General features: G+C 43.2%; 1 protein-coding gene across 1 annotated transcript in view; it reads right to left on the reverse strand.

Annotated features, from left to right (window-relative positions):
* LOC144613138 (scavenger receptor cysteine-rich domain-containing protein DMBT1-like) overlaps nt 1–24,549 on the reverse strand; it is a 54,871-nt gene extending 30,322 nt beyond the window's left edge. Inside the window, exons 1-5 of the mRNA XM_081790570.1 lie at nt 24,499–24,549; nt 24,081–24,378; nt 18,349–18,669; nt 6,590–6,907; nt 802–833 (exon numbers count right to left, since the gene is read on the reverse strand). Of these exons, the coding sequence (XP_081646696.1) occupies nt 802–833; nt 6,590–6,907; nt 18,349–18,669; nt 24,081–24,378; nt 24,499–24,549 (1,020 nt within the window). The remainder of the gene's footprint in view (nt 1–801; nt 834–6,589; nt 6,908–18,348; nt 18,670–24,080; nt 24,379–24,498) is intronic.
* Between the last annotated feature and the right edge of the window lie 2,323 nt (nt 24,550–26,872).

Here is a 26,872-nt window from a genome sequence, read left to right on the forward strand (position 1 = left end):
CGGCCATCCAGGCTCCTGGGGATGCACAAGCAGCAGAAACACTGGGGGACCGGCCCCCCCCCCCCATATCTGGAGGGTTTCCTTCATCCTTTTGAATCCCTAGGTCATCATGTCCCCAGTTTACAAACATGTAAGATCACACAGTCCACATGTACCCGCATAGTTAAGAATAGTCAGAATAATCTTCAGATTCAAATCTCTTCAACGAGTCTTTACTAAATCTCCCCTTGCAAAGGATGAAACTCTTTTTCAAGAAATTTTCAGAATTCCCAGGTTCTTTTAGTCACTTTATCCATGTTATTCCTCTGCCATGGATAGCCTAGAAACGGGAAATGTCAATATATCTAATGAAATAGGAAGGATCCATACGCAGATCGTATCTAAATGGACTTCTGTTGTCCAGACTACATTAGTCTCACAGCAACTTGGTCCCTTTGTCCCCCATAATCTTTCTTTCTGGCTTTACTATGTAAAGGAAACGGAGTCAGGAACTGACATATGTTGTTTGTGAGTGAAATGCCAGAGCCTCTAAGAGCCACTAACTTAAACGTTTCTCTCTTAATCTTTGCAACCCCATGTGGCGCGGCATGGGTTTCCATTTCACAGATGAAGAAATTGAGGTGAACCAAAAGGTGAAAAAAGGTGAAGAAAATTGCTCTAAATGCCGTAATATGTAAGTGCGCTGGCTCCCGTGTTCACTCCAGCTTGGAGAAATGCCTCTCTCCCTGCTTTCCATCAGCCCTTAATTTCCCAGGAACTGTTTCCCATACCTGCAGGTAGAGGAGTCAAGGCCGCAGAGGCTGTGGTCGGTGAGGGCTCTGAGAAGCCATCAGCTAGGAGGAACACAAAGCTAGGTCACCGTCAGTCAGTAGAGCAGAAAGAAGGAAGCGGACACACTGCCTGAAGGATTCATTCTGAGACCCTTCCGGAGCTTTGTGTTTTCTTTTGATTCATCTAAATAAGTCACCATCAAATAAGATGGTTTAGTTTTTTTAGTCGTCTGTTAGATATTCGTGGTAAACTTATCCTTGAATCCTTGGCTCGGTAGAAATAAGTCTTTAAGAAACAGAACATAAACTTAAGAACATCATACTTAAGGAGACCTAAAGGCAATAAAATAAGCCTCTGCAAATTAATGATGCTGTGTGCCACCATGAATAACAAATACGTATTCAATGCAAAGAAACTGAGTCAGAGTGCTTGCACTTAAAAGCCTTAAAACTCAGGGTGCCTGGGTGGTTCAGTCAGTTAAGCGTCCGACTCTTGATTGACGTTCGGGTCATGATCTCACAGTTCGTGAGTTCGAGCCTCACATTGGGCTCTGCGCTGACAACACAGAGCCTGCTTGGGATGCTCTTTCTCCCTCTCTCTCTCTGCCCCTCCTCTACTCTCTCTCTCTCTCAAAATAAATAAATAAACTTTAAAAATTTTTAAAAATAAATAAAAGTCTTAAACTCAGAAGCTAGAATCTGTGTACAAGTAACTATAATATGAGGTGCATTATAAGGGATGTCAAAAGAAAAAAATACAAATACGCAGGATATGCCTTCTTGTGGAGACCAGGGGACCCTACCTTGAGAAATGGACAGAAGAGATGTGGGGAGAGCTCGTTTTAGGCAGCATGGGTATTGGAGGACAGCGACCTTCAATTCAGACATTCAGAGACATGAGGAACTAGGCATTTTAATTTTTAAAAAATATTTTGTTTTTAAGTAATCTCTGCACACAACGTGGGGCTTGAACCCACAACCCTGAGATCAAGAGTTGCATGTCCACCAACTGAGCCAGCCAGGCACCCTGCATTTTATTTTGATTAGAATACTGTGGTAGCATATGTATTACTCCCAGATTTTACATTTTCCTTACTGATATTATGCAGAGAACCTCCTAAGAGATGGTACATAAGGGAAAGGGGATTTGGGTGGAGTATATTTTATGAGCATTGCCTGCTGTGACTTCTAGTGGGGATTTAAAAAACCTTTTTTAATGTTTATTTATTTTTGAGAGACACAGAGAGTGTGCATGAGTGGAGGAGGGGCAGAAAGGGGGAGAGATGCGGGAGGAGGGGCAGAGAGAAAGAGAGAGAGAGAAGCGGGGCTTGAACTCACCAACTTAGATCATGACCTGAGCCAAACTCAGACACTTAACCTACTGAGCCACCCAGGCGCCCTCTAGTGGGGATTTTATAGAGTTAATTGTATATTAAAGACTTGTAGACGTCCTGTAGGAAAGGCACCTGTTTAATTTGTTTAATGCAATGTTTCCTAAATTCACTGGGTCATAGAACCTGTGTGTGTGTGTGTGTGTGTGTGTGTGTGTACACGCGCTCGCGCGCGTGCGCGTCACGTGTGTTAGCGCTTGCAATTCATCTTAATATGCTGTTGATCTGTAGTTCTGGGAGCATATTCTCAGAAACATCTTTACTTAGCTACCTCAAGGATGCTGCTAGGGACTGGAGACTCCTAGCAATGTTTGTTACTAAATTTACATTTTTTTTCCAATTTCTAGAAATAACTTGTAAACTTGAATAAATTAGAAGATATAAAGCTTCAGTATAAACTCAAAAAAAAGCTGCTTTCTTAAGTACCTGTTGCTGTTTGCTCTTCCTCAGAGGTAATGGGTTCCATTGTTATTTCAGCAGCTACAAAGAAAAGAAAACATTGGTTAGTGATAGCTAGCACCTCGCAGACACACAACTAAAGCTGAGAAAAGGGAAAGTTCTCTGGCACTGCAAACAAATTTCTGGTATCTCTTGGTGAAATATAAAAGCCAGTTCTAAAGAGCTTAGTGAATTTCCAGCCTAAAGACAGGATTCTTCTAATCTGGGATCTGATTCTCACTTCACCACGCGTTAGACATGAATATCTGTTTCTTGATCTGTAAAACTGGGAATCAAGTATGATAATGGATAAGAAAGAGCTTAATAAATTAAGGAATGAATAAATTAAACAATTGTCATCATGTCTCCAAGTCAATAAATACTTCATTGTTTTGGGAAACAACTCACTAGCCACAAAGATAAATACCAAAATAGAAAATTTTAAAAATACCTTTTTATAGCAACATCAAAAACCATGAAATTGTTATAGATAAGTCTGATAATGATGGGCAAAATTTGAACATAGAAACATAAAAAAATGTTGAGTTAATGAAAGACCTAAATAAATGAAGAGATGTCCTGTGTTGATGGATCAGAAAACTCAATATTGTTAAGATGTCAATTTCCCCCAAATTTACATATAGACTCAAATATATATATAGACTCTACATAATCTAAACTAAAAATCCCGGCAGATATTTTTTGTAGAGATTGACAAGTTGATTCAAAAATTTTATATGAAAGGCCAAAAGCCTAGGTTAGCTAAAACAATTTTGAAAAAGAAGAAAAAAGAACAAAGTGATTTCATGACTTAGTCTGAAGCTACAGGAATCCAGACAATGTGACACAGGCATGAGAATAGTAACATAAACCAGTGGAACAAGAGAAGGAGTTTAGAAATAGACTCACGTATTAATGATTATTTTATTTTTGACAAAAGTGCCAGGTATTTCAGTGGCGTTAGGAGAGTCTTTTAGACAAATGGCATTGGTATGATTAGAGATCTATACGGGGAAAAAAATACTTTGAACCATATTAAAAAATCAACAAAAATGGATCATAGAACTAAATGACAAACCTACAACTATGAAACTTATAGAAGAAAACAGGAGAAAATATTTGAGAGCTTTGGGCAAGTGAAGATTTCTTAGAATATAAAAGCACATTTGACTGAAGAAAAAAATCTTGGTAAATTGGACTTCATTAAAACTTAAAAATTCTGCTCCTTAAAAAAGACTTAAGAAAATGAAGAGACAAGTTGTAGACTGAGAGAAAACATTTGCAAAACACACATCTGAGAAAATACTTGTACCCAATATTTTATAATATATAATATTTCTATATTTCTTTAATATATAAAGACCTGTCTTACAACATAAGACAAAAAAAGATAAAAGATTTGAACAGATGCTTAACCAAAGAAGAGATGTAAATAAACACATTAAAATGTACTTAGTATCACTAGTTATCAAAGGAAGGCAAATTAAAACCACAAAGAGAGATCATTCTCATTATAGGAGAGGAGACTATAATGATCAAACAAAAAATAGAATCCAAGGGTTGACAAGTATGTTGAGCAACTGTAACTCTCATATGTTGCTAGTAGGAATGCAAAATGGTACAACCACCTTGGAAAATAGTTTGCAATCTATATATGAATGTTTTAAGCAGCTTAATTAATAATAGTCAAAAATTAAAAATAAATTCAATATCCATCAAGTGGCAAATGGATAAACACATTTGTCACATCCATACAGTGGAATACTACTCAGCAATGTAAAAGAATGAATGTCTGATTCTTGGAGATACATGGGTGAATCTCAAAAGTGTTATGCTATGTAAGCAAGCCCAACACAAAATGCTACATATTGTCTGATTAAAATATATAATATTCTGGAAAAGTCAAACTTTTTTAGGGTCAGAAATCATATGTGTAGTTGCCAGGACCTGGGGTTAAGAGAAGGGATTGATGAGAAAGAGGCATGAGGAAACTCTTTAAGGTAGTAGAAATGTTTTATATTTTGATGGTAGTGATGTTTATACAACTGCAAACATTCATCAAAATTCTTTGAACTACATGGTGATCTTTACTGTAGGTAAGTTAAATTTCCATAAGTCTGACTTTTGTTTTTGAAAAGTAACTGATTGCATGTAAACAATAGACTATAATGTTGGGAGCCTGTAGGCAGGGAAGCCAGTTAGGAGAAGTCTGTGTTCATCCAGGAAGGAAGAGGTGATGAGGATTTGGATTAGGGCAGTGGCTATCAGATAAAGAGGAGGCTATGAGTGCAACCACCTCAGGCTCCTGGCTATAAATGGAAAATGCTTCTGGGGCGCCTGGATGGCGCAGTCGGTTAAGCGTCCGATTTCAGCCAGGTCACGATCTCGCGGTCCGTGAGTTCGAGCCCCGCGTCAGGCTCTGGGCTGATGGCTCGGAGCCTGGAGCCTGTTTCCGATTCTGTGTCTCCCTCTCTCTCTGCCCCTCCCCCGTTCATGCTCTGTCTCTCTCTGTCCCAAAAATAAATAAAAAACGTTGAAAAAAAAATTAAAAAAAATAAATAAATGGAAAATGCTTCATCCACAGAGACCTGATTACTTACGTAATAATGAATATTCATATGTTTGCAATAGTTTACCTATCTTCTTGCTTGGATGTTTAACTTTGCATATACATAACCCTTAAAATCACATCAACTAAAAACAACCAGAGAAGTGATTCATTAATACGAAGTTTGGCTTACTAGATCGAGTAGCTTTTGCTGCTAATGGTGATGGCATTGGTGTTGGTAACAAGGATGTGGATAATGATGGCATTGATGATGGTGATGATGGTGATGTTGGTGATGGTGATGATGGCAACGATGACGGCAATGACGAAGGTGATGATGGTGACAGTGGTGATGATGGTGACAGTGGTGATGATGATGGTGCTGGTGACGATGACGATGGTGATGGCGGTAGCAATGGTGATGATGGTGATGACAATGATGATGACAATGACAATGGTGATAACGGTGGTGACGATGGCAGTGATGATGGTGATGATGATAATGACGACGACGATGGTGAGAATGATAATTGTGATGGAGATGATGATGATAATTCTTCTTTTATTTATTAGGATAAAAAAGATTCCTTCTTTCTTTTTAAGACAGTGGTTCTCAAAGTGAGGTCCCCAGACCAGCAGAATAAGCATCCTGGACTTTCTGGAAGTGCAAATTCTCACACCCCACCCTAGGCCTGCTGAATCAGAAACTCTAGGGGCGGCCCCGCAATCCGTGTTCTAATAACCCCTGCAGGTAATTCTGACACCCAATAAAGTTTAAAAACCACTGCTGTAGGATAAAAAAGAAATGCTTTCAATGGCCCCAGGGTTTTTCCTAATGACAGAGGTACTCCAAAAGCACATAAGCATAAATTTTCAACTGATGTGGTGTCTTCACCTGTTAGAAAGGATCAGGCCCCACAGACTCCAGGGGGATGATTTTCTGATCTAATTATTCTGGAAAGTGAATGGCAATTTTCTCTCAAATAAGTGGTTTGTGATGACTGATGGGCATGGTCATAGACGACTATCCCCAAATCAGTGACCTTTCCAGTTATCCAATGGCCCCATAAGTATCCTGTCTTGCCCGTGGCTGCCTGGTAATTTCATTCTGATTTAGGAAGATTCCGGCACCTGGCTGATTGGGTATTTAGCTAATTTCTGAATTCCCTCTTTGCTAATATTGCTCTTCACTGTTCAGCTCTCCGCCAAGCTAAATGGTGCCTGGGATCTACCCTCAAGCCAGCCAGAACTAGAACTAAGAATAGGATATAGAAATGGCCAAGTCAGTCTTACCTGGAGGGGAGGGGCTTGTCGTCAGAGAACCTGTTAGTGTAAAGAGAGGAAATCATCACCCTCACTGGAGGGGCCATTGGCTCATTGCTCAGTTTCTGTAATAAGCCATTCTGTTCATGACTCATTTAGAATGCAAAAAGACCCCTCACCTGAACAGATGGCTCCAGCATCCTCCTCATGCCCACAGTTGTGAGTGAACCAGGTATCGTGGGCACACAGGGCCAGGTGGCTCTCCTTACCACTGCAGTGCACATTATCCAGGAGAATCTTTCCAGAGCCTGGGCCAAAGTGGGCACCCAGGGGGGCAGACACTGCCTGGCCGCACCCAAGCTGCCGGCACACAACATGAGCCTCCTTTAGACCCCAGCCGTCATCACACACCGACCCCCAGGTGCCGTGGTAGAAGACTTCCACCCTTCCAGAGCATCTTCTGGTGCCATTTACCAGCCTCACCACGGCCCAGTCTTCTGTGGAAACCAAAGCTACGGTAAGTTTTTGAAACTTCCCTATTCAACTCGCCCTATTTGCCGTGCTTACAAATTACGAGGACTCTTGTGGTTATTCCACATGTATAAGAGCATTCTAGGAAAAAAATTACTTAATGATTAGACCACTGTGTGACGTGCTTTTTATGAGTCACTTAACAAAGCAGATTAGATTGTGGAATATGATGCACTGGTGCTTTAAGACTTGACATCAAGAGGGCAGAAATGAAAAATTAAAAGAATGCATCTCTGTCAGTGGGGAAATGCATAATTTAAATGGCTTATTCAAAAAAAACCCTATAACAAAACAGCAGTTAAAAGCAGTGAAGTGTCTATATATGTGTATCAACATGGGTGAATCTCAAAAACATAACTGAGTAAAGAATAAGAGGTACTGGGGTGCCTGGGTGGCTCAGTCGGTTGGGCGTCCGACTTCGGCTCAGGTCATGATCTCACGGTCCGTGAGTTCGAACCCCGCGTCGGGCTCTGTGCTGACAGATTAGAGCCTGGAGCCTGTTTCAGATTCTGTGTCTCCCTCTCTCTCTGCCCCTCCCCTGTTCATGCTCTGTCTCTCTCTGTCTCAAAAATAAATAAACGTTAAAAAAAAAAAAAGAATAAGAGGTCCTGAATGATATATGGGGAATAATGTAATTTGTGTGAAAGAAAAACATGAAATAACATATATAGAGATCACAGAATTCCTGTTTGTAAAAATATGAAAAATGAAGATATATACAAAATTCAAGACAGTGTTTATCTCTGAGGAAGGAGAGAACAGAGACTGGGATTTGGGAATTTGAGGAACTTCAAATTTATTTATGATGCTTTATTTCTTGGTAAGCCTGAAAAACCAATATACCAAAATGTAAGCATCAGTCATGCGTAGGTAAAGGGGACATGGCTATGTGCTTTCTTAATCTCTGTACTTTCTGAACTTTAGAAAGTTTTGCTGGATCATCAGGAGAGTGAGGATGAACAGGTGCCAAAGCAGTGGGGGGCCCAGACAAATCCTGGAGGCAGTGATCTCTCTTCCTGTAACTGTGGTCTTTCCCCAGGCACCTCTGAGGCCTCTACCATAGCTCCCAGGCTCCCTCCCTGGTTGTGGTGACCCCTGGGGTCTTCGAGAGCAATGGCGCATCCTGTGGGGAAGACTGCTGACCTGATAGGCTGGGCCAAGGAGCATTGGCTCTGCGGCTGGAAGACAAGGAGTCGACCACAGGTAGAACTGGAACAACATGGAAACAGTGATTAGAACTTAAACTTCTCTTCCTGAGATGGACACAGGACAACATGTCAGAAAACAACTCAGCTGACAGCTTGTGAAGAGCCACTAGCTATGCCACACCTTTCCAAAACATCTGGACTGGCCACAGGCTCATGAAGAATGACTTTCTGATGAGGTTGAAGTCGAGTTCAGGCTGCTGATAGAAAGCGCCTAAATGTGATCCTGATCCCCCAAATATCTTACTTTCTTTAGTTTTACATCAACTCCTGGTTCTGCATAAGGTGCTCCACAGTGGTAAAATAAGTCAGTGATGAATTGGGCAAAAGTTCTAAAAAGGTTTGTATTTATAAGGATGCTGATTATCTTGGATGAGCTCACGGAGGACATCATATAACCTAGCGATATGGCCCATCTGTTTGTACCTTCCAACTGGATAGTAAGGACTGGTGATGGAATTGTTGCCTTATCTGATAGGAGAGTTGGTAACTTCTCATTATCTGCTGAGGCTGAAAAAAATATTTGTTAGAAGGATTTGTCTTCATTACCTTGCTCACCTATGAAATACTAATACTTCTTTCTGAGGAGGGATATTAGTACAAGGAGGGACTACTGGCACTTTCCAGAGTGATGCCTGTGTCCTTGAGCAGAGGGATTTGCCTCCAGTCAGCACCCTGCACTGTCGAGCAGGATTGTTCTTGGCCAAGACTGAAGTTACCCCAAGAGGGATTAAATGGCCTATTCACACATGCAACACTTTTATATTCATTTATTGACTCGATAAACTTTATTGAGTGATTACTGTGTGCCAAGCACGGCGATAGCTTCTAGAGGTACAGTGATAAGCAAGACAGACAAAAAACAAACAAACAAAAACACCCTATCCTCATGGAGCATAAAATCAGGTGTTGAAGCTGACATTGGCATCACATTGTCCCTAGATCCCTTGGTAGTGAATCTTCCCTGGCCCTGAGCTTCAGTTCATCATCCTTCCTGTGGGCTCGAATGCGGAAGCAGCAAATACAAAGTATCACACCCATTTTTGGTGGTTGTAACCATAGCTGGCTGGCTTACCTGATGATGTGGTTGGGTGATTAATGTCTTCTGGGACAGTGGAAGTTGAGTGTGCTGTCGGGAAACAACAATACAGGGAAAATGACTCCTGGTGTTGGATACGAAAGAGAAGGACTTTTTTCATCTGCTTCATATTTCCAGGAGGAGAATTCAACTAGCTCTATATAACTCGTTCAACACAGGGAATTTTAAAGGGAAGAGCAACCTTGAAAATATTATGCCAGACACAATAGACCACTTATGGCATGACTCCATTTGTGTGAAATATCCAGAACAGACAAATCTGTAGAGATAGAAAGCAAGTTGGGGGTTGCTGGATGCTGGGGGAGGAATTTTGAAAAATGGCCAGGACTATCAGCAAAGAGCAGAAAAGCTGTACCCTCTTCACCCAGCCTAGCAGTCACGGAGCACAACCCCTCTTCCTTGAACACTGCTTGGTGCCCGGGAAGCACCTGAGTTCCACAGGACACACGCCAAGGGACTGAAGCCTACACTCACGTGGCATGGCTGTGAGCCACACTCTCCGCCAAGCGCTCTACACAAACTCATTGATTTACTCCTTACAACTCCTTGAAGTGCGTAGCTATTATCCCCATTTCAAATAAAGAAACTGAAGCACAAAGAGGTAGAGAAAACTGGTGAGGGTCGCCCAGCTGGGAGGTAGGAGAGAGTGGCCCCAAACCCAGTGGTCCAGCACTTGGCTCTGAGCATTGTACCGGCAAGTAAATGGAATATGCCACTCAGGTTTCAAAAGAATCCTTAGCTACTTAGACACCAGATCTGAGAACTTAATGCATCTGCCCTCTCTTTCATTAATATTTGGAAGTAGATACAGATATGCAAACTAGGGCCAGCCAGACGGGGCTCATTTATCTAAGCATTTACTTATTTATTCATTTAACAAACAGTGAACGCCCTTCAGACAGCCGTCATCAGTCTCAAGACTGTGTGTGTGTGTGTGTGTGTGTGTGTGTGTGTGTGTGTGCTGTGTGCAGGGGTGGGGGTGAGGACAATGTCACAGATGAGAAAACTATGGATTCTGCTCCGCGAAGCTGATCATGTCTTTGGAGCAAGTACATACATACAACTCTCAGGAAGGAATAGGAGCTCCGAGCGAGGACAGATACAGAGCTGAGAATCTAGTAGAAGGAGCCACTGCTGCCACTTGGGATGGGAAGGACTGGACAAGGCGTGGAGGGGGCTGATGCTGGTGTCCTCGGGCCACCGATAGGCAACGGACAGCTGGTTTGTGGAAGATGGGAAGGGTAAGAAACTAAGTGCAGCCCTGGCTCAGAGATTAGCTCAGTCTTTTGTTCTCAGCTTCTCTCTCCGCAAACGGATCCTCATGGTTTCTGAATAGACAACATGCCCAGTCAGTCTTTCTAGTAGTTTAAGGATTTTAATGTGGTTTAGAGAGTTAAGGTAGTTCAGAGATTAAGCTCTAGGATTCTGAAGTCAGATTGTTCGCGTTAATCATTCCATCAACCTTGCAGACAATATTTAACCTATTTGAGTATGAGGTTCCTCCGTTCAGAGAATGGGGATTATAGAAGTTCCCTCCCCAGCAGTTGGGAAGATTAGATAAGAAAATCCACGTCAGGCCGTCATGGGGACGGACATGGCGTGAGGCAATGCTGTCCAAGAGAAATGAAGTGCAAAGCCACGTACATAATTTGCACTTTTCTGGTAGCCAACTTTCAAAAAGTAAGAAGAAAGAGGTGAGATTAACTTCAGTCATATATCTTATTTAACCCAGTATATCCAAAATATTAGCATTTCGACATGTAATCAATATAAAGATGTCAATGAAAGCGGTTTTACGTTCTTTTATCACACCATGCGTTTGAAAGAACCAGTGTGTGTTTGACAGGCACGGCAGCTGTCTGTTCTGCCGAGCGGCACTTCAAGGATTCAGCAGCTATGTGGACAGTGCAGGTATGAAGGCTTATTCAAGGTTATCATCAGCATTGTCAGAATATGGATTATTTGATGGTATGAATGAAATGTCCGTAGTTACAGGTGAGTCAGCATCGAGCAGCACAGTGATGAAATAAAATGGCCCATAACTGTGACCACCATTCCCCACAACTAAGAAGAGGTGTCCCTTATTTATGTGATTCACTGATACAAACAATGAGGTCTTTGCTCTAGTTTATTTCTTCAATTCAAGAGGTATGAGGTGATGCTCTCTCTCTCTCTCTCTCTCTCTCACCCTTACCTTTTTTCCTCTTCCTCTTTACATTTGTGAAATAAGGGAAATGAGGAGGCTTGTGTTACGAGGTTTTCTAATTGTAGTTATAGATGATAAACATAGAGCAAATCTGGACAGCATGAAATCCTGACTCTCTAGGGTCCTCTTGTCTCTTTCTTCTCAAATTGTTCTGTCTCAAAGAGAACATCAGCGATGTCTAGTGGTGGTGGCAGAACTGCTGACTATCACGACAGGAGCTGCCGTAAATCTGGTAATGGTGGTGGCAGGTGGGGGAGGGAGTCCTACCTGGTGATGTTGAACGTGCCGCAGTCACGGGAGACAGCTGAGTTGAGACGGTAATGGGTAGAACTGTAATAAAGAAACATCCATGCCCACAATGACTCGAGAAAGAAGTGGCCAGCCAGGGACTCCCTGTGGTCTCAAAAGAGGTCGGTTTTGCTTCAACTCTGAAGTGATCAGTGTGTAAGTGATAGAGAGACTGAATCACCCCTCAGTTGCTGACCCTCAGCCCCGTGGAAGCTCAGCTCAATCATCTGTGTCCCCTCTCTCCCAGACTTGGTGTCCAGGCACAGATATTTGGTGTTTGTGACAAGAAAGATGTGTATTGGGTTTTAATATTCTCCCTAATTGCTGGCTGGAGGTCTGGACCATCAGGACCCCCTGGTTCTTGCATTCACTTGCTCTGTTTATTTCCTTCCTCAGCCTGTTCCAGCACTGACGTGGCTCTGTGGCACAGGTATTGCCCTAGCATGGGAACTCTCCATGGATCCACACAATTCCACATTCTCTCCTGCCTCCAGACCTGCCTCTGCACCATATGTAGCCCTGACAATTACTTACAATATCCCTTAGGAACACCGACAGAAGAAAGGACAGTGGGCAAGAACATCGCCTCTCTCTTCATATTGACTCAGGTAGAGGCTACCCCTCTTCCTTCTATCACACCTTTTCCTCTGTTTGCTTTCTGGGTCACCAGATTTCAGTGCACGTCCTGAGACATGTGTCCATTTCTGTGCCACCTGAGAGTAGCAACTACAGAATTGTATTTAAGTGTGGGAGGCAGGATACCGGCCCCCCAAAGTTGTCCACATCCTAATCCTTGGAATCTGTGACCATGTCATGTCATGCCGCAAGGGGAATTAAGGCTGCAGATGGAATTAAGGTTGCTAATCAGCTATCTTAAGATAAGGGACATTATCAGGGCGCCTGGGTGGCTCTGTCAGTTAAGTGTCAGCCTCTTGATTTTGGCTCAGGTTCGTGGGATTGAGCCCTGAATTGGGCTCTGTGATGACAGTGCAGAGCCTGCTTGGAATTCTCTCTCTCTCCCTCTCTCTCTCTCCCCCTCCCACACTTGTTCTCTCTCTCTCTCTCTCTCTCTCTCTCTCCCCCAAAATAAATAAATAGACATTAAAAAAAAGATAAAGGACATTATCCTGGATTATACAGGTGGGCTCCATGTGATCACAAGCATTCTTAAAAGTGGAAATAAAGGCAAAAGAAGACAAGCAGGGAGAAATTTGAGGTCACTACAGTGTCGTCTTTGAAGATACAGGAGTGGGGCCATGAGCCAAAGAATGCAGATGGCTTCTAGAAGCTGGAAAAAGCAAGGAAATGTACCTTCCTCTAGAGCCTCCAGAATGAACATAATTCTGTGAGATATTAACTCAGTGAGATATATGTTTTGGAATTCTGATGCTAGAATTGCAAGATAATAAATAAATTTGTGTTGTTTAAGCCACTAAGTTTGTGTCAATTTGTTACAGCTGCTATTCAGAACTCATACAGTAAGCAAATATTACATGTGACAAACGATATTTCCTCCAAAGAAAATTTGAAACATATCATTTATAAAACTTAAGAGTTTGGATATTCTCAGAAGAGCTGGCCAAAATGAAACTTAAAGACAATTAAAAATCCTCTGTGTTTAAAATTGTCTCTAGTATTTATTCAAAACAATGGCATTGTTACTTGACTTTTTTTAGAAGCTAGTGAATCTATTGGGGTCAAAATCCTAATACTCTCACAAGTAAGGGCAGGTTATAATGAGTCACTCAGCAAAATCACTCAACAGTAACCCTTTCATTTATTTCTTTTCTGGATTTGGATGGGTAATCAGAAATATTCCAGGGGAAAATAGCCCCAAAATATTCTCTTACCAAAAAAAAAAATGTTCTCTTACCTGATAATGTGGTTGCTGAATTTCCATCACCTATTGGCACAAATAAATTGAAATGTTTTTTATTCAATTAAATTGAATAACCTTTATTTTACTTACTTACCAATTTTCAACAAATCTTTAATGTGACAGGTCCAAAATATAAAATGCAAAAATACAGTGAATTCCTGGTGAAATGCAGTCCCTTGGACATGATAGAATCTCAGAAGTATTTGCTGATGTGGTTGTTTTGAAGAGACTCGACAGGTAATAGCTTTAACATGTGATACTAGCTTTTCAGAATGTCCACACATGTAGAGCAAGCCAGTTACCCCTGGAACTTGGGGCCACCTGCCTGTCTAGGGAAGTGGCTCCCAACTGGGACAAAATCAGAATGACCATGGCGTATCCACATCTGACCTACTTTCTCAGCTCATGCTTCCCACAGGACCTAGTAGTTCATATACAACCTCCCAGACCCTCGGTAAATATTTCTATTAATCTGAGTATATTATACCCTACTACATGTTTCCAATGACTGACAGTAAAATATATATATCTGCCTAGCAAAACTGGAAAAATAAGAATGCAAGTTTAATGACAATATGGGTGAAAGAGAAATAAGTCGAAAAACAACCTACTAACTAATTTAACCAATAACCAACCAACAAAACTCTTAGCTAGTTATTAGAACTGATTATTCAGTTAAGCTCTGAACTTCCTGGAGTTAGAAGAGAGATGGAAATCATGGTGCACAATGGAATTGTATTTAATAAATAAGTGTAGGAGGCAGAATTGCGTGATAAGTGGTATCTTCCAAAGGAAGTTATTGCCTTTGTTTGAGGACCACTGAGCATGTTAGTGACTAACACTTTGTCTTCAACAACAACTCTATAGCAGAGGCAGAGTGCTAGCGTGTGTCTTTTGTTTTTCCCTCAATAGATATTTGTTGAGAACCTATTATGCACCAGGACCTGTCCTTGGTTCTGACATAAACTTGCTGAAAGTTCCTGTTTTCACAGGACTTACATTCTGGAAAGTGGGATGGGAGGGACATATGACAAGCAGGTGAACAAAAGAAAACTATAAAGAGAATCTCAGATGGTGTAAGTACTGCAAAGAGACAAACAAGAGGTTGATAAAATAGAACATGACTGAGAGGGAGTCTATTTTGGATTGTGTAGTGAGAGGAATCCTCTCTGAAGCAGTGATATTTTAGCTGAGACCTGATTACAAGGAGCCAGGTAGGAAAACTCTGAGAGAAGAGCTTTCCAGACAGAGGGAAAAGTCAGTGCAAAGGCCCTAGCAGGAGCACTCCCTTGTCAGTTTCAAGGGACGGGAAAAAGGCGAGTGGGGAGCACAGTGCTAGATGAGGTGTTTTCTCAGTGGTCAGAAACCCAGACAAGGATTAGATAATTTGCAGTCTTACTGAAAAAGACCTGGACAGTATTCCAAATATAATGGTAAAACTTTGGAGGGTTTTGAGTTAAGAGCAATGGTCTGATTTATGCTTTATCAGCCAGTTCTAGATTCTGTGCCAGGAACAGGTTACATGTGTGATGGAAGGGAAAGAGCCAATGCAGAAGACCCCTTAGAAATTTGTTGCAATAGTGAGGGTGAGATGCTGAAGGTTTGGAGACAGAGTAACAGCGGAGTTGGGAGATGCTAATGGGTTTAGCATACATTTTGGGAAGTGGAGCAGAATTTTCTGAGCGTTGGTTGTGATCATTGAGGGAAAGGGAGCAACAGAGATGGCTTTTGGTTCAAGAAACTAACGGAATGGGAAGAAGAAGTCTGTTTTTTAACACCAACCCTCCATAAAAGCCAAGCAAGTTATCAGAGTCTAACAGATCTACGACCCTTGCTAACTTCATGGCCTTGGGCAAGTTGATTAACTTTTCTATGCTTCAATTTCCTCATCAGTAAAATGGGAATTACAATAGTACACACTTCATAAGATTGTTGTGCAAATTAAATGGGTCGTGCATGCAAAGTGCTTGGAATTTATTTGTCAAAGCAGGGGTCAAATCTAGCCCAGTGCCTGTTCTTGTAAATAGTTTTGTTTTTTTTTTTGAAACACAGGTATGCCCAGCAGTTTACAAATTGTTATGGCTGTTGCTTTCATGCTGCAGCAACAGAGCTGAAATGCAGCAGCGACCATCTTTTCCACAAAGCCCAGAAGATTTACTATCGGACCTTTTACAGAAAAGGTTTGCTGACCCGTGAATTAGAGAATCAAATAACTAATAACTATGCAGGCAAAGGTCTTAGAAAAATGCCTGGAATATCCTTAACACTCAATAAAATTTGGCTTTTGTTATCATTTTGCATACATGACCTCCTTTTAACCCAAACGGAGCTTTACAAATTAAGTGTTTTTATCCCCTTTAAATAAGAGAGTCAGTGGCTTGCCCAAGATCTCAGGAACTTAAACCTTCTGTTGCCAAACCCATTGTCCTTCCCTCATCCCAAAGCCCACCTGGGCTGGTACTCAGGCCTATCTCGAACATGTTGCCACTGGGCTTACTAATTTCAGATCTCATCAGCTTCCTAGTACACCAATCCATGGATAGTTTATGTATACAATATGTAATATGTTGCCCCCTCCAAATCTGGTTCAGCAATCCCAACAAAACACCTTTTGGTTTAAAACCAAAATTGCATTAAAAATTTGCATTAAGTAAGGACAAATACTACAAAGTCAACATGAAAATACTTCCTACCTTGTGGCATTGGCAGTGATTCCTGTGCCTTCTCTGCAGGGAGAAAGGGTGGACAATTCAAGTGACTGTTAGGATGTAAAAGTATTCATTCCCTTCTCCAGCCACAAGAGCCACCCAGTGGGAAAGAACATACGTTGAATAGTTGTGTAAGCTCTACAAATAATTTACCAAGGTATTTCCTTAACGTGGTGCATTTAACAGCAATTCCACTGGATGAAAAGATCAATACCAGAGAATAACTTAAAACCCACACAACTGAAATGAAAATAAAGCTAACTCTTGTGGAAGGAAGAAAGTGGCCCAGCCACATTTGCAACTTAATGGTACGATCATCTTAATGGCCCAGGAATGTGGAAATGGCAAATAATTGTCAGAATATGGCTATCTGAGCACCCCCCCCCCCTTGATTCCCTTTATTCCTTCATGATCTACATCCTACCTGCCCAGGTAGCACTCAAAATGAAAAATGTCATGTCATGGTAATCCTCAGATCAATCTCCTAGGTGTTCAAAATGGTTTGGTGCTGAGCTAGCTGTGTTTCAGGAATGAGACAAGCTCAGCGTCCCCATGCTGCTCCACCATCTTAACTCTTCCCTGCTTTTCTGCTCGAAAAATGTCATGTCAATAAAGCAAATCATGCCGTTAACAACGCAGGCTTGAAATGCTCAGTCTCTGTCAATATGTGGGAAAAGAAAGACGTAACGTTGGAAAAGGGCGGTTGTTTCGAGAGATGCTTCAACTCAAAATGAATTTTAAAATGAAGGAATGGGGTTCTTAGAATGAAAATGTTGACTCTCTCTGCCTTAGCTCAGATGACTTTAATTAACCATCACATGCAAAACTGTTTATTAACAGTGTGTCTAACAACACACGTTCACCTGGCTGTCACTGTGCTGTGTCCTGTAACCCCTCCACGTGAGAGGCAAACATGTGTCACGTGAGACAGATGCGACCCTGTGGCTTTGCAGAATAGACTGGATTGAATCCCAAACCAAAAACCCAACTAAACGACTAAAATAAAACAAAGGCACATCAAAGGGGGGTTAAAAAGAGAAACAAAAATAAATGAAAACAAACCAGAACACTTTCCACCCCCCTTCCCAGTATTTTATTGTTTGAATTGACTTATTAATTACCTTACTGGCATATGGATCCAGTCTTTCTAGCTGAATACAATTGGGATTTTTAGCAAGTGACCAAGTTCACTGCTCTAGACCCACTACATTATTTCCTTTATTTCCCACTGGCATAGACATTTATGTCTTTAGTGCTGGTAGTATAATGAATACTAGTCACATATTTGGTGGATATTCATCAGTTTGTCTAGAGAGTGGTTCTCAATCAGGAGCAAGCCTCTACCCTCCAAGGGACCTTTGACCATGTCTGAGGACATTTTTGGTTATCATAGCTGGGGGTGTCATTCACTATTCTTAGATGAGGGATCCTGTTAAACAGCTTATATTCACAGGACAGCCCCCACCACAAAGAATTATGTGACCACAAACATCAATTGTGCTGAGACTGAGAAATCTTGCTCTAGAATAATCACATAATCACTAATTGGGTGAAGACTTATGATTAACAATAGAGGGCCCAGACTCACAATGGGCAGGACAAAACTCAGTGCTGTTCTAATCTATAAACTCCCACTTTCTTTGCCTTCATTAGACTGCAAACTTGTAGTGGGAAAAACTTTATCTTCAGTGTCCTGAAGAAAGGTAGATTGCATTCAGTGATTGATTAATGTCGCTGTTGACTAATGTTGTCTTTTCCCAGTCATTTTGAAATCTAGTCCCTGTAATGGAACCACTAAGGTCTTCCATTCTTCTCTATAAAAAAAAATTCCATTTCAACATCTTGTGGCTAGAAAATTCCTGAGCTCCAGGTGAAGCTCTCAAATTACCAACGTCTCTTTACTTTTGGCTCATACACATGGCCAGAGATGGGCTATGATTACACAGGTGCAAGCATCGCTGAGGGAATTAGTGAAAATGCCATCTGCTTAATGAGATGTGGACCCTCAGAGGGAGAGGTGACCATTACCTGAGCAGATGACGCTGGCATCTTCTCCAGGACCGCAGTTATGGAGAGACCAGTCGGTATGAAGACACTGTCCCAGGAAGCTCTCTCTTCCTGTGCAATCCACATCATCCAGCAGAAACTTGCCCTCCCCTTCACCAAAGCGGGCCTCAACTGGGGCTGCGAGGGCACGCCCACAGTTCAGCTGCCGGCACACCACATCAGCTTCGTTCATGTCCCAGTGGTCATCGCAAACCCTGCCCCACTGGCCATGGTAGAAAACTTCCACACGTCCAGAACATCTGCCTGACCCATCCACTAGCTGTAGTTGTGGCCAGTCTTTCAAAGACACAAAAATATTACATGTTAAGAGAAGGAACACATTCTGTGTTAACCCATTTGTTCAACCCTTCAACACGTATTTGTTGTGTTGTTCAACCCTTCAACACATATTGTTGACCCCTGCGGGGTCACAGCAGATAGCACTCCAGGTATTGTGGCTCACCAAACAGACCTGGTTTTGCTGTCACAGAGATGAGTCTAATCTGAGGAGACTGGAGGAAGTAATCACATTAATCCAAAATTAAGTTTACATTTACAACTATGGTAAATGCTAAGAAGCAAAGGGGGAGACGTCTGTAATGTTTGAGAATGCATACGGGGCTACTCCAGGATATCTTTTCTAAGAAGTGATTACAGACCCAAGGCTTGGACAAAGAAGAGAAAAGAGCTAAGTAGACAAAGAAGGAGGCAGAGGCTTCCCCAGTTCATTGAAAAACAGGAGAGGTTTATGAGTGAGGTGAGTGCATAGAGATCCCCAGTTGGAATCGTTCTGTTGGGTAGCACGTGACCCACCAAGTCATATGAAATGAAGAGGTAAAAAACCTTGACTCACCACCAGGGAATGGTGTTAGGATCTCAGCATCTAAGAGCAGAGAGAAAGAAATGAGGCATCTTTGCCATCCAAAGTGGCCCACCCAAGTTTATTGGGGGGCATCACATGTACTTGGTGGGCTCACAGGGCAGACACTGAGCTAAGGGTGTGCTTTGGGGACTGGATTCAGCAGGTTCATTCCGACCAGTGGCAAGTGAGACCTGACAGTGTATTTGAGTAGCTCAGAGTCCCTCACACATTATTTTAAACTGGGTTCTTTCTGGGAACATGGCTTCTGCCAGAAAGGTAGGGGGTCAGGTGCTTATAGAAGTGTATTCCTATGGCTCATAAAGGGACTTCTAAGGAAGAAAGGTGTTGAAGGGCCCAGGTTAACCAGAAACAGTGGGCTTTTCTCCATTCATCTCTGAATATGCTAGAAGTCTGAAGTTAGGATTTTTCTTTAGTACAATTTTGGCTCACTTATGCCTTTGAATGCTAACTTATTAAATCATATTCATATCCATAATTCTCTGAAATACATTTAGGCAACAAGAATGAAACAGTTTTGGGAGAAAACGTTTCCTCCATAGTTAAAGGCAGAGAAGCTACCTTTTTTCCCCCTTCCTCTGTTGAGCCCTTTGACTAAATTCACTATTTGTCTTCTGCTCTCCCCCACCTCCATGATGGGTTCTGTTATACAGTCAGAGGATTGGGGTCATGTGGGGACGTTCCCTTAAAGATATACTGCAGGGTGATTCTTACCCAAAGCTCCTGATGTCTCATGTTCATATTCTGCGAGAAAGAAAAAAAAGTTGAATATAACTGGAGTCTATCAAAGATGATAACAATTCTGGAATGCCCTGTGCTTTTGGAAGGATCAGCAGCTGTCCCACTGCTATGACCTCAGTGAGAAAGTTCAGCCTGGAATTTGTTCTCTGTGTGATTATTCCAAAAAGTATGATTGGAAGGAAAGACTTTTTTTTTTTTTTTACTATTTTCAATATTCGTTGAAATACAAACATCTTAGTCTAAACTCCATGCTCAGGAATAGCCCAATACATCCAGTCAGGGTTGGTTTGTCTGTTTCCTGCCCTGAGACTGAGACTGGGGACACCTACAGGTGGACAGGGACATCTTTCTATGGTGCGTCTTAGGTCACCAGTGTTACCTTATGTGAATGCTTTTATTTTTATTTTTTTATTTTTTTTAAATGTTTATTTATTTTTGAGACAGACAGAACATGAACAGGGGTGGGTCAGAGAGAGAGGGAGACACAGAATCTGAAGCAGGCTCCAGGCTCTGAGCTGTCAGCACAGAGCCCGACGCGGGGCTCAAACTCACGAACCATGAGATCATGACCTGAGCTGAGCTGAAGTCTGAGGCTCAACCGACTGAGCCACCCAGGTGCCCCTGTGAATGCTTTTAAACATTGGTTTTCATATTGTGATAAATATGATTGTATTGTAACCTGGAAATAAAACTCGGAGTGACTGTTGAAGACAAACAGTTTCCAAGGAGAGTCTGTGCTCAGGGCAAGCAACCCTGGGCTGTGCTGTTTGGGGCATTTGTTTGAGGGACATAGGAGCTGATTAACACCCGGACATTTGCTCTCTCATCGTATTGTTAATTGTTCATTTCCCCAGTTGACATTCAGTTTTGATAATCAGGGAAGGTGGGTCTGGAGGCTTTGGTTTCAATAACTTAGGGCAGCTCTACTCGAGGAGTACCATGTATCTGGGGAAGGTGCCAGGGCTTGGGGTACATGGGTGGGTGGGGAGCCTAAATTATGAGGAAAGGGTAGGGTGGCTCACAGGGCAGCAAGACAACTTTGAACATTTGCAAATTTTGTCGAGATTCAGGGCGCTTTTCCAGCAGGTAAGGCATATTTAGTGGAGGGGACAGAGTACCAGAGGTGAGGTCCAGAAGCGTGGATATTTGCCATGTGACTTTGGTCAAGTTACTTGACCTTGACTTAACCTTGTCGCTGAAGCTCAGTTTACTTATTTATGAAAAACACAAGCCTGTTTGAATTGTGTAAGGATGGGATGTGATAACAGACAGAAGGCCTTGGAAAGCTGGAAATCGCTCCATGACCCGATGGGATTTGCACTTCGAGGCAGCCTCTATCGAGTGACTCAGTATGCCCAGACTTGGAATACATGGCATGCTAAGATTATAGTGAAATATCATATCTGAAAGATTTTAGGTTTTCTCTGCCCCCAAATGACAGTAAATGTAGTCAACTGTAATCAGTAGATAGAACAATTAGAGGAAATTATCGGAAGAAAGCTGGACTAAGGTTGATACTTGAGGAAGAAGCTACAGCCAACTTTGTTTTCATTAGTAAAACAATTATTCATTGATTAACTATCAATTATTAATTAGCACACACTTGTTAAAACGAGCAAAGTCAACTGCACATGCTTAATTCCAAAGCAAGCTTTCTTTCTTTCTTTCTTTTTGAAGATTTTATTTAAAAAATTTTTTTAATGTTTATTTATTTCTGACAGAGAGAGACAGAGCATGGGTAGGGGAGGGGCAGAGAGAGAGGGAGACAGACACAGAATTTGAAGCAGGATCCAGGCTCTGAGCTGTCAGCACAGAGCCGACATGGGGCTCGAACCCACGAACAGTGAGATCATGACTTGAGCTGAAGTCGGATGCTTAACTGACTGAGTTAAGCATAAACTGAGCCACCCAGGTGCCCCTTGAAGATTTTATTTTATTTTATTTTATTTTATTTTATTTTATACCTAATGTGCGGCTCAAACTCAAAACCCTGAGATCAGGAGTCACATGCTCTACCGACTGAGCCAGCCAGGCGCCCCAAAAGCAGAGTTTCTTAAACTCAGCACTATTGATACTTTGGGCTGGAAAATTCTTTGGGGTGGAAGGCTGTCCTGTGCATTGCAGGACGGTTAGTCCCTGACTTCTAAGATGCCAGCAGCACCCCCTAGTTGTGACAATCAAAAGTGTCTCCTGGGGCACCAGGGTGGCTCAGTCAGTTGAGTGTCCGACTTTGGCTCAGGTCATGATCTCGTGGTTCATGAGTTTGAGCCCCGCGTCGGGCTCTGTGCCTGGAGCTTGCTTTGGATTCTGTGTCTCCCTCTCTCTCTGCCCCTCCCCTGCTCATGCTCTGTCTCTCTCTGTCTCAAAAACAAATAAAACATTAAAAAAATTTAAAAAAAAAGTGTCTCCAGACATTGACAAATGTCCCCTGGGAGACAAAATCATCCCCATTTGAGAACAACGGTTTAAAACTATACTTAAAAAGTGTTTTTAAATTTCCCTGAAGTCAGATTTTTATAATAATGTGTTAACTGGACTATTAGCCTCTCCTTCCCGCCAAGGTGCTGGACCAAAGGACATGTGACCTGACACTGGCCGTGTCCTCCTTCCAAAGTCCCAGGCTGTCTGGAGCACCCAGGTAAGGCAAAGATGACTTCTGCCCAATCCCATCTGTCCTGGGGACTCACAGGAAGCAATTTGAAAAGCATCTGGAATGGTTCGACCACAGGTGGGTTCCAGGCGTTCAGGAAGTCAGGGGGGCTGGGGCCGCCTTTCCCCTGCAAGCCAGTGAAAGGGCTTGGGAATGTGATTTAATGGACCGAAACTCTCCTTCAGCCCTTTAGCCAGCTCTCGAGATAGAGCCACCTGCAGTGGGAAAGGTCCCAGCAGGGCAGGCTCTGGTCCCCGCCATCACCAAGAGAGGCGAGTCTGCTGCTTTGTGGCAGAAGCTGGCATGTGAAATAGTTTAGAAGTCAATCCAATGGGACAGAGACATTGTGTTCACTTTCACTGCTGGATCTCCAAGCCTTCCTCAATAATATTTTCTGAATGAATGAGTGCTTGGCTCTTGGCTAGCTGATAATGTTAGATCCTGCTTCCTGGCGTGTCAGATTTGGGAGGAATGATCTGCGTCAGATCTCCTCTGACTCTGCCGTAGCCAGCAGCTGAGGATCAAGGAGGGGGCTGCCTCTGGCTTCTGACTCCAGAACTTGCCCCATCAGCCAGAGATGGTTTATTGGACACATGGTTACTTGGTCTCTAGGAGGTGGATGTCCTCAACAAGCAGAAATATCAGGCACAGCATCGTTGGCTATGAAATGACATGTTAAGGATAATAATGATCAGGTGTCTCCCCTCACAGCAGGGAGAGAGGGAGGAGAGAGGGAGGAAAGCCATTGTTTTGGTTGCTATCATTATTATTTCCACTGTGTTAGATAAAAGTGAACTGTGGGGCGCCTGGGTGGCTCAATACATTGAGCGTCCGACTTCGGCTCAGGTCATGATCTCACGGTTTGTGGGTTTGAGCCCTGCGTCGGGCTCTATGCTGACAGCTCGGAGCCTGGAGCCTGTTTCGGATTCTGTGTCTCCCTCTCTCTGCCCCTCCCCTGCCCATCCTCTGTCTGTCTGCCTCTCTCTCAAAATACATAGGCATTAAAAACAATTAAAAACAAATTTAAAGAAAGTGAACTAATGTACAAAAAGCCACATGAAGAGGAAGAGGAGGTGGGGGGGTGGGGCGCATCGGTCAGGGAGGCCAGATGCTCCTGCCTCACTCAGGGCCCCCGCTCAGAGCTCTAACGCTCTGCTTTCACAGGTCTGGAAATTCTTAATAATTTCTGAAAGAGGAGACCCACATTGTCATTTTGCACCAGGACGTACCGCAATGTAGCCCATCCTGGGACCGGACGAAGCCTTTTTGCTTCAAGCCTAGCATTCTTTGCGATATGATGACCTTTGGCTTCTCGAACGGACACAAGCAGACGGGGGTTAGATTTGCGGTGTCCAGCTGTGCTGGGGAGAAACTGAGGACACAACTGGGGGGGAGAAAAGGAAACTCAAGTCCCAGAGAAGCGAGCAAGACATTTACCCGAGCAGGTGACACCAGCATCTTCCCCATGCCCGCAGTTGTGGGTGAACCAGCCGGCGTGGGAGCACTGTCCCAGGTAGGCCTCGGTCCCAGAACACTGCACGTCGTCCAGAAGGATGGGGCCGGAGCCCTGGCCGAAGCGGGCCTCTCCGGGGGCGGACACGGCTGACCCGCAGCCCAGCTGCCGGCACACTGCCTGTGCTTCCTTCTCGTCCCAAAGGTCGTCACACACCGTGCACCACACGCCTTCGAAGTACACCTCGACGCGGCCAGAACACCTGCCAGAACCTCCCACGAGCTGCACAGGGAGCCAGTCTTCGGGAGAAAGGCATCCCAGTTGAGAACAGTTGTTTAAAACTATACTTAAAAAGTGTTTTTAAATTTCCCTGAAGTCAGATTTCTATAATAATGTGCTAACCGGACTCTTCTCAGCCTCTCCCTCCCGCCAAGATGCTGGGCCCAGGGACATGTTGCCTAAGAGACCGGCAGAGTCCTCCTTCCAAAGTCCCAGGCTGCCTGGAGCACCCAGGTGATTACCATGTCCCCCAACACTTAAGAGCACCTGACATAGGGGCCCTTAAGTCAGTCCTTCATGTATAAGAACCAGGAAATTAGATAAAGATCCCGGTCTTGTTAAATAGAAATGAAAACGGGGTGTCTTTATTTCCAAAGGTGAATGACTCATCCACGCCAAGGGGCGTTCACAGCTTCTCCACATCCTCAGCCCTGCAGGTGCCGCCTCAGGTGCCTGCAGGTGACTCTACCCTCAGCTCCACCTCCTCCAGCCCAAGGGGATGGTCAGGCTCTGACTCACCATCCGGCTGCTTCCCGGGTGAGCCTTGCATGGTGCTTCTCTTAGAATGGGCCTTCCACAGCCTTTCCCTGGGTCCTCTGACATCCCTCCTGGAGCAAACTGAGACGTACGGCCATGTTAGAAGCTGGGTGTTCATTTTTTAAAAAATTCTTTTTAAGTGTTTATTTCTTTTTGAGAGAGAGTGAGAGACAGAGCGTGAGTGGGGGAGGGGCAGAGAGCGAGGGAGACACAGAAACCGAAGCAGGCTCCAGGCTCTGAGCTGTCAGCACAGAGCCCCATGCAGGGCTCGAACGCACAAACCGTGAGATAGCGACCTGAGCTGAAGTCAGACGCTTAACCAGCTGAACCACCCAGGTGCCCCAGAAGCCGGGTGTTCAGAACAGAGGGAAAGTGTCCTCCCCAGTGCGGCTACCCAACAGGGCCCAGCCCCAGACAGTGGCTTCCACGGCCCCCCTCCAAGCCCACTGACTCAGGCTCAGCAGAGAGAATCTGAGAGTCTGAATGTATAATCCAAATGATTCTGTTGTGCTGCCAGGTTTGAGAACCCATGTTCTGGAATCACTTTCCCTTAAACTCTTGCTTTGAGGCATATTGAATGTTATAACTTCCTTTTAATCAGATAAATGTTTATACTGGTTATTCCTACTATTTTCAGCCAGTATATTTTATCAGGCACCTTCGGCAATCTAGAGCTGATCTTGAAGCATTTTCTTTAAATTAAACTATAGTTTACACGTAAGTTCAAATACACGTAAATGCTTTTTTAGTTTTAATGTGGTATTTTCCAGTATCTCCTGAATTTGTCTTTTTAAAACAAATTCCCCTTGTTTGTCTTTTATTTGTTTTTCTGTTTTTTCATTACTGTTTTTACCTTTGGAAGGTTATTTAATGAATACTAGGTAATTAATTTTACCTGTTTGGATTTGTTGTTTAAAGATAGCTTTGCTCAGGGTGCCTGGGTATCTCAGTCGGTTAAGCAACCAACTCTTGATTTCAGCTCAGGTTGTGATCTCATGGTTTGTGAGATCGAGCCCCAAATTGGGCTCCACACTAACAATGCAGAGGCTGCTTGGGATTCTCTCTCTTCCCTTCTGCCCCTGCCCCTGTTGCGTGCATGCTCTCTCTCTCTCTCTTTCTGTCTCTCTCTCTCTCTCAAAATAAATACACATTAAAAAAAAAGTTAGCTTTCCTGAGGGATGAGATGTTTGGGTGCCTCTCAATGGCTGCCCACAGCCGTCCTTTATTTCCTGGTTCCCAAGTCTTTCTGGCTAGGCATGATAACTTTTATCTAAGCATTGTCTTTGAGAAAACAAATAAGTGATATCCTCCAAAGCAACCCCTGTGGTAGATTTTGCACTGTGAACCTCTGTACCTTTCAGCTCGCACCTTCTTTCAGCCATTATAAAGTGGAGCCATGCTTAGTAGACAAATCCTCCAAGAACATGGGCCATGAAGCTGTTGAGTAGATTTGCAATAGTCCATTTACACCTGGCGCTGTTGGGAGGGCCTGATGTTCCTTGTCATTGGATAAGGCCCTGGGGACCTAGCAGAGACACCCAGAGCCTGGTATTTGTGGCTGGAAAAAAAAATCTATGCTCAGTACACAGATTAAACACTAGACCAGACAGGATGTAATCCAGCGACTATATGCGTGATCTGGGCTGCAAGATGGAGGAGAGGTCCACCTGGGTAGAGGGGAGGCTTCTAGAAGTCAACTAAGTTGGCGTTGTTAATAATAATAGCTGACCTTTATTCTGCACCTTCTGTGGGCCGATCACAGATCGAACTGACTTGCAATAATTTACTTGACCGGAAAAGACTCTATTGTTGTTTCCATTCATATTTTAACAGATCAGGAAGTCAAGGCACAGGGAAGACAAGTAGCTTTCCCAGACCCCACAGCTCATAAGAGGCCATCCTGGGATTTGGTTCCAGAGTCTGAACATTTGGCCACTCGCTCCTGCTCCTTTTTTTTGTC

The sequence above is a fragment of the Panthera onca genome, chromosome D2, assembly GCF_046562875.1.
Source record: "Panthera onca isolate mPanOnc1 chromosome D2, mPanOnc1 haplotype 2, whole genome shotgun sequence".
In the NCBI taxonomy this organism is placed as follows: domain Eukaryota; kingdom Metazoa; phylum Chordata; class Mammalia; order Carnivora; family Felidae; genus Panthera; species Panthera onca.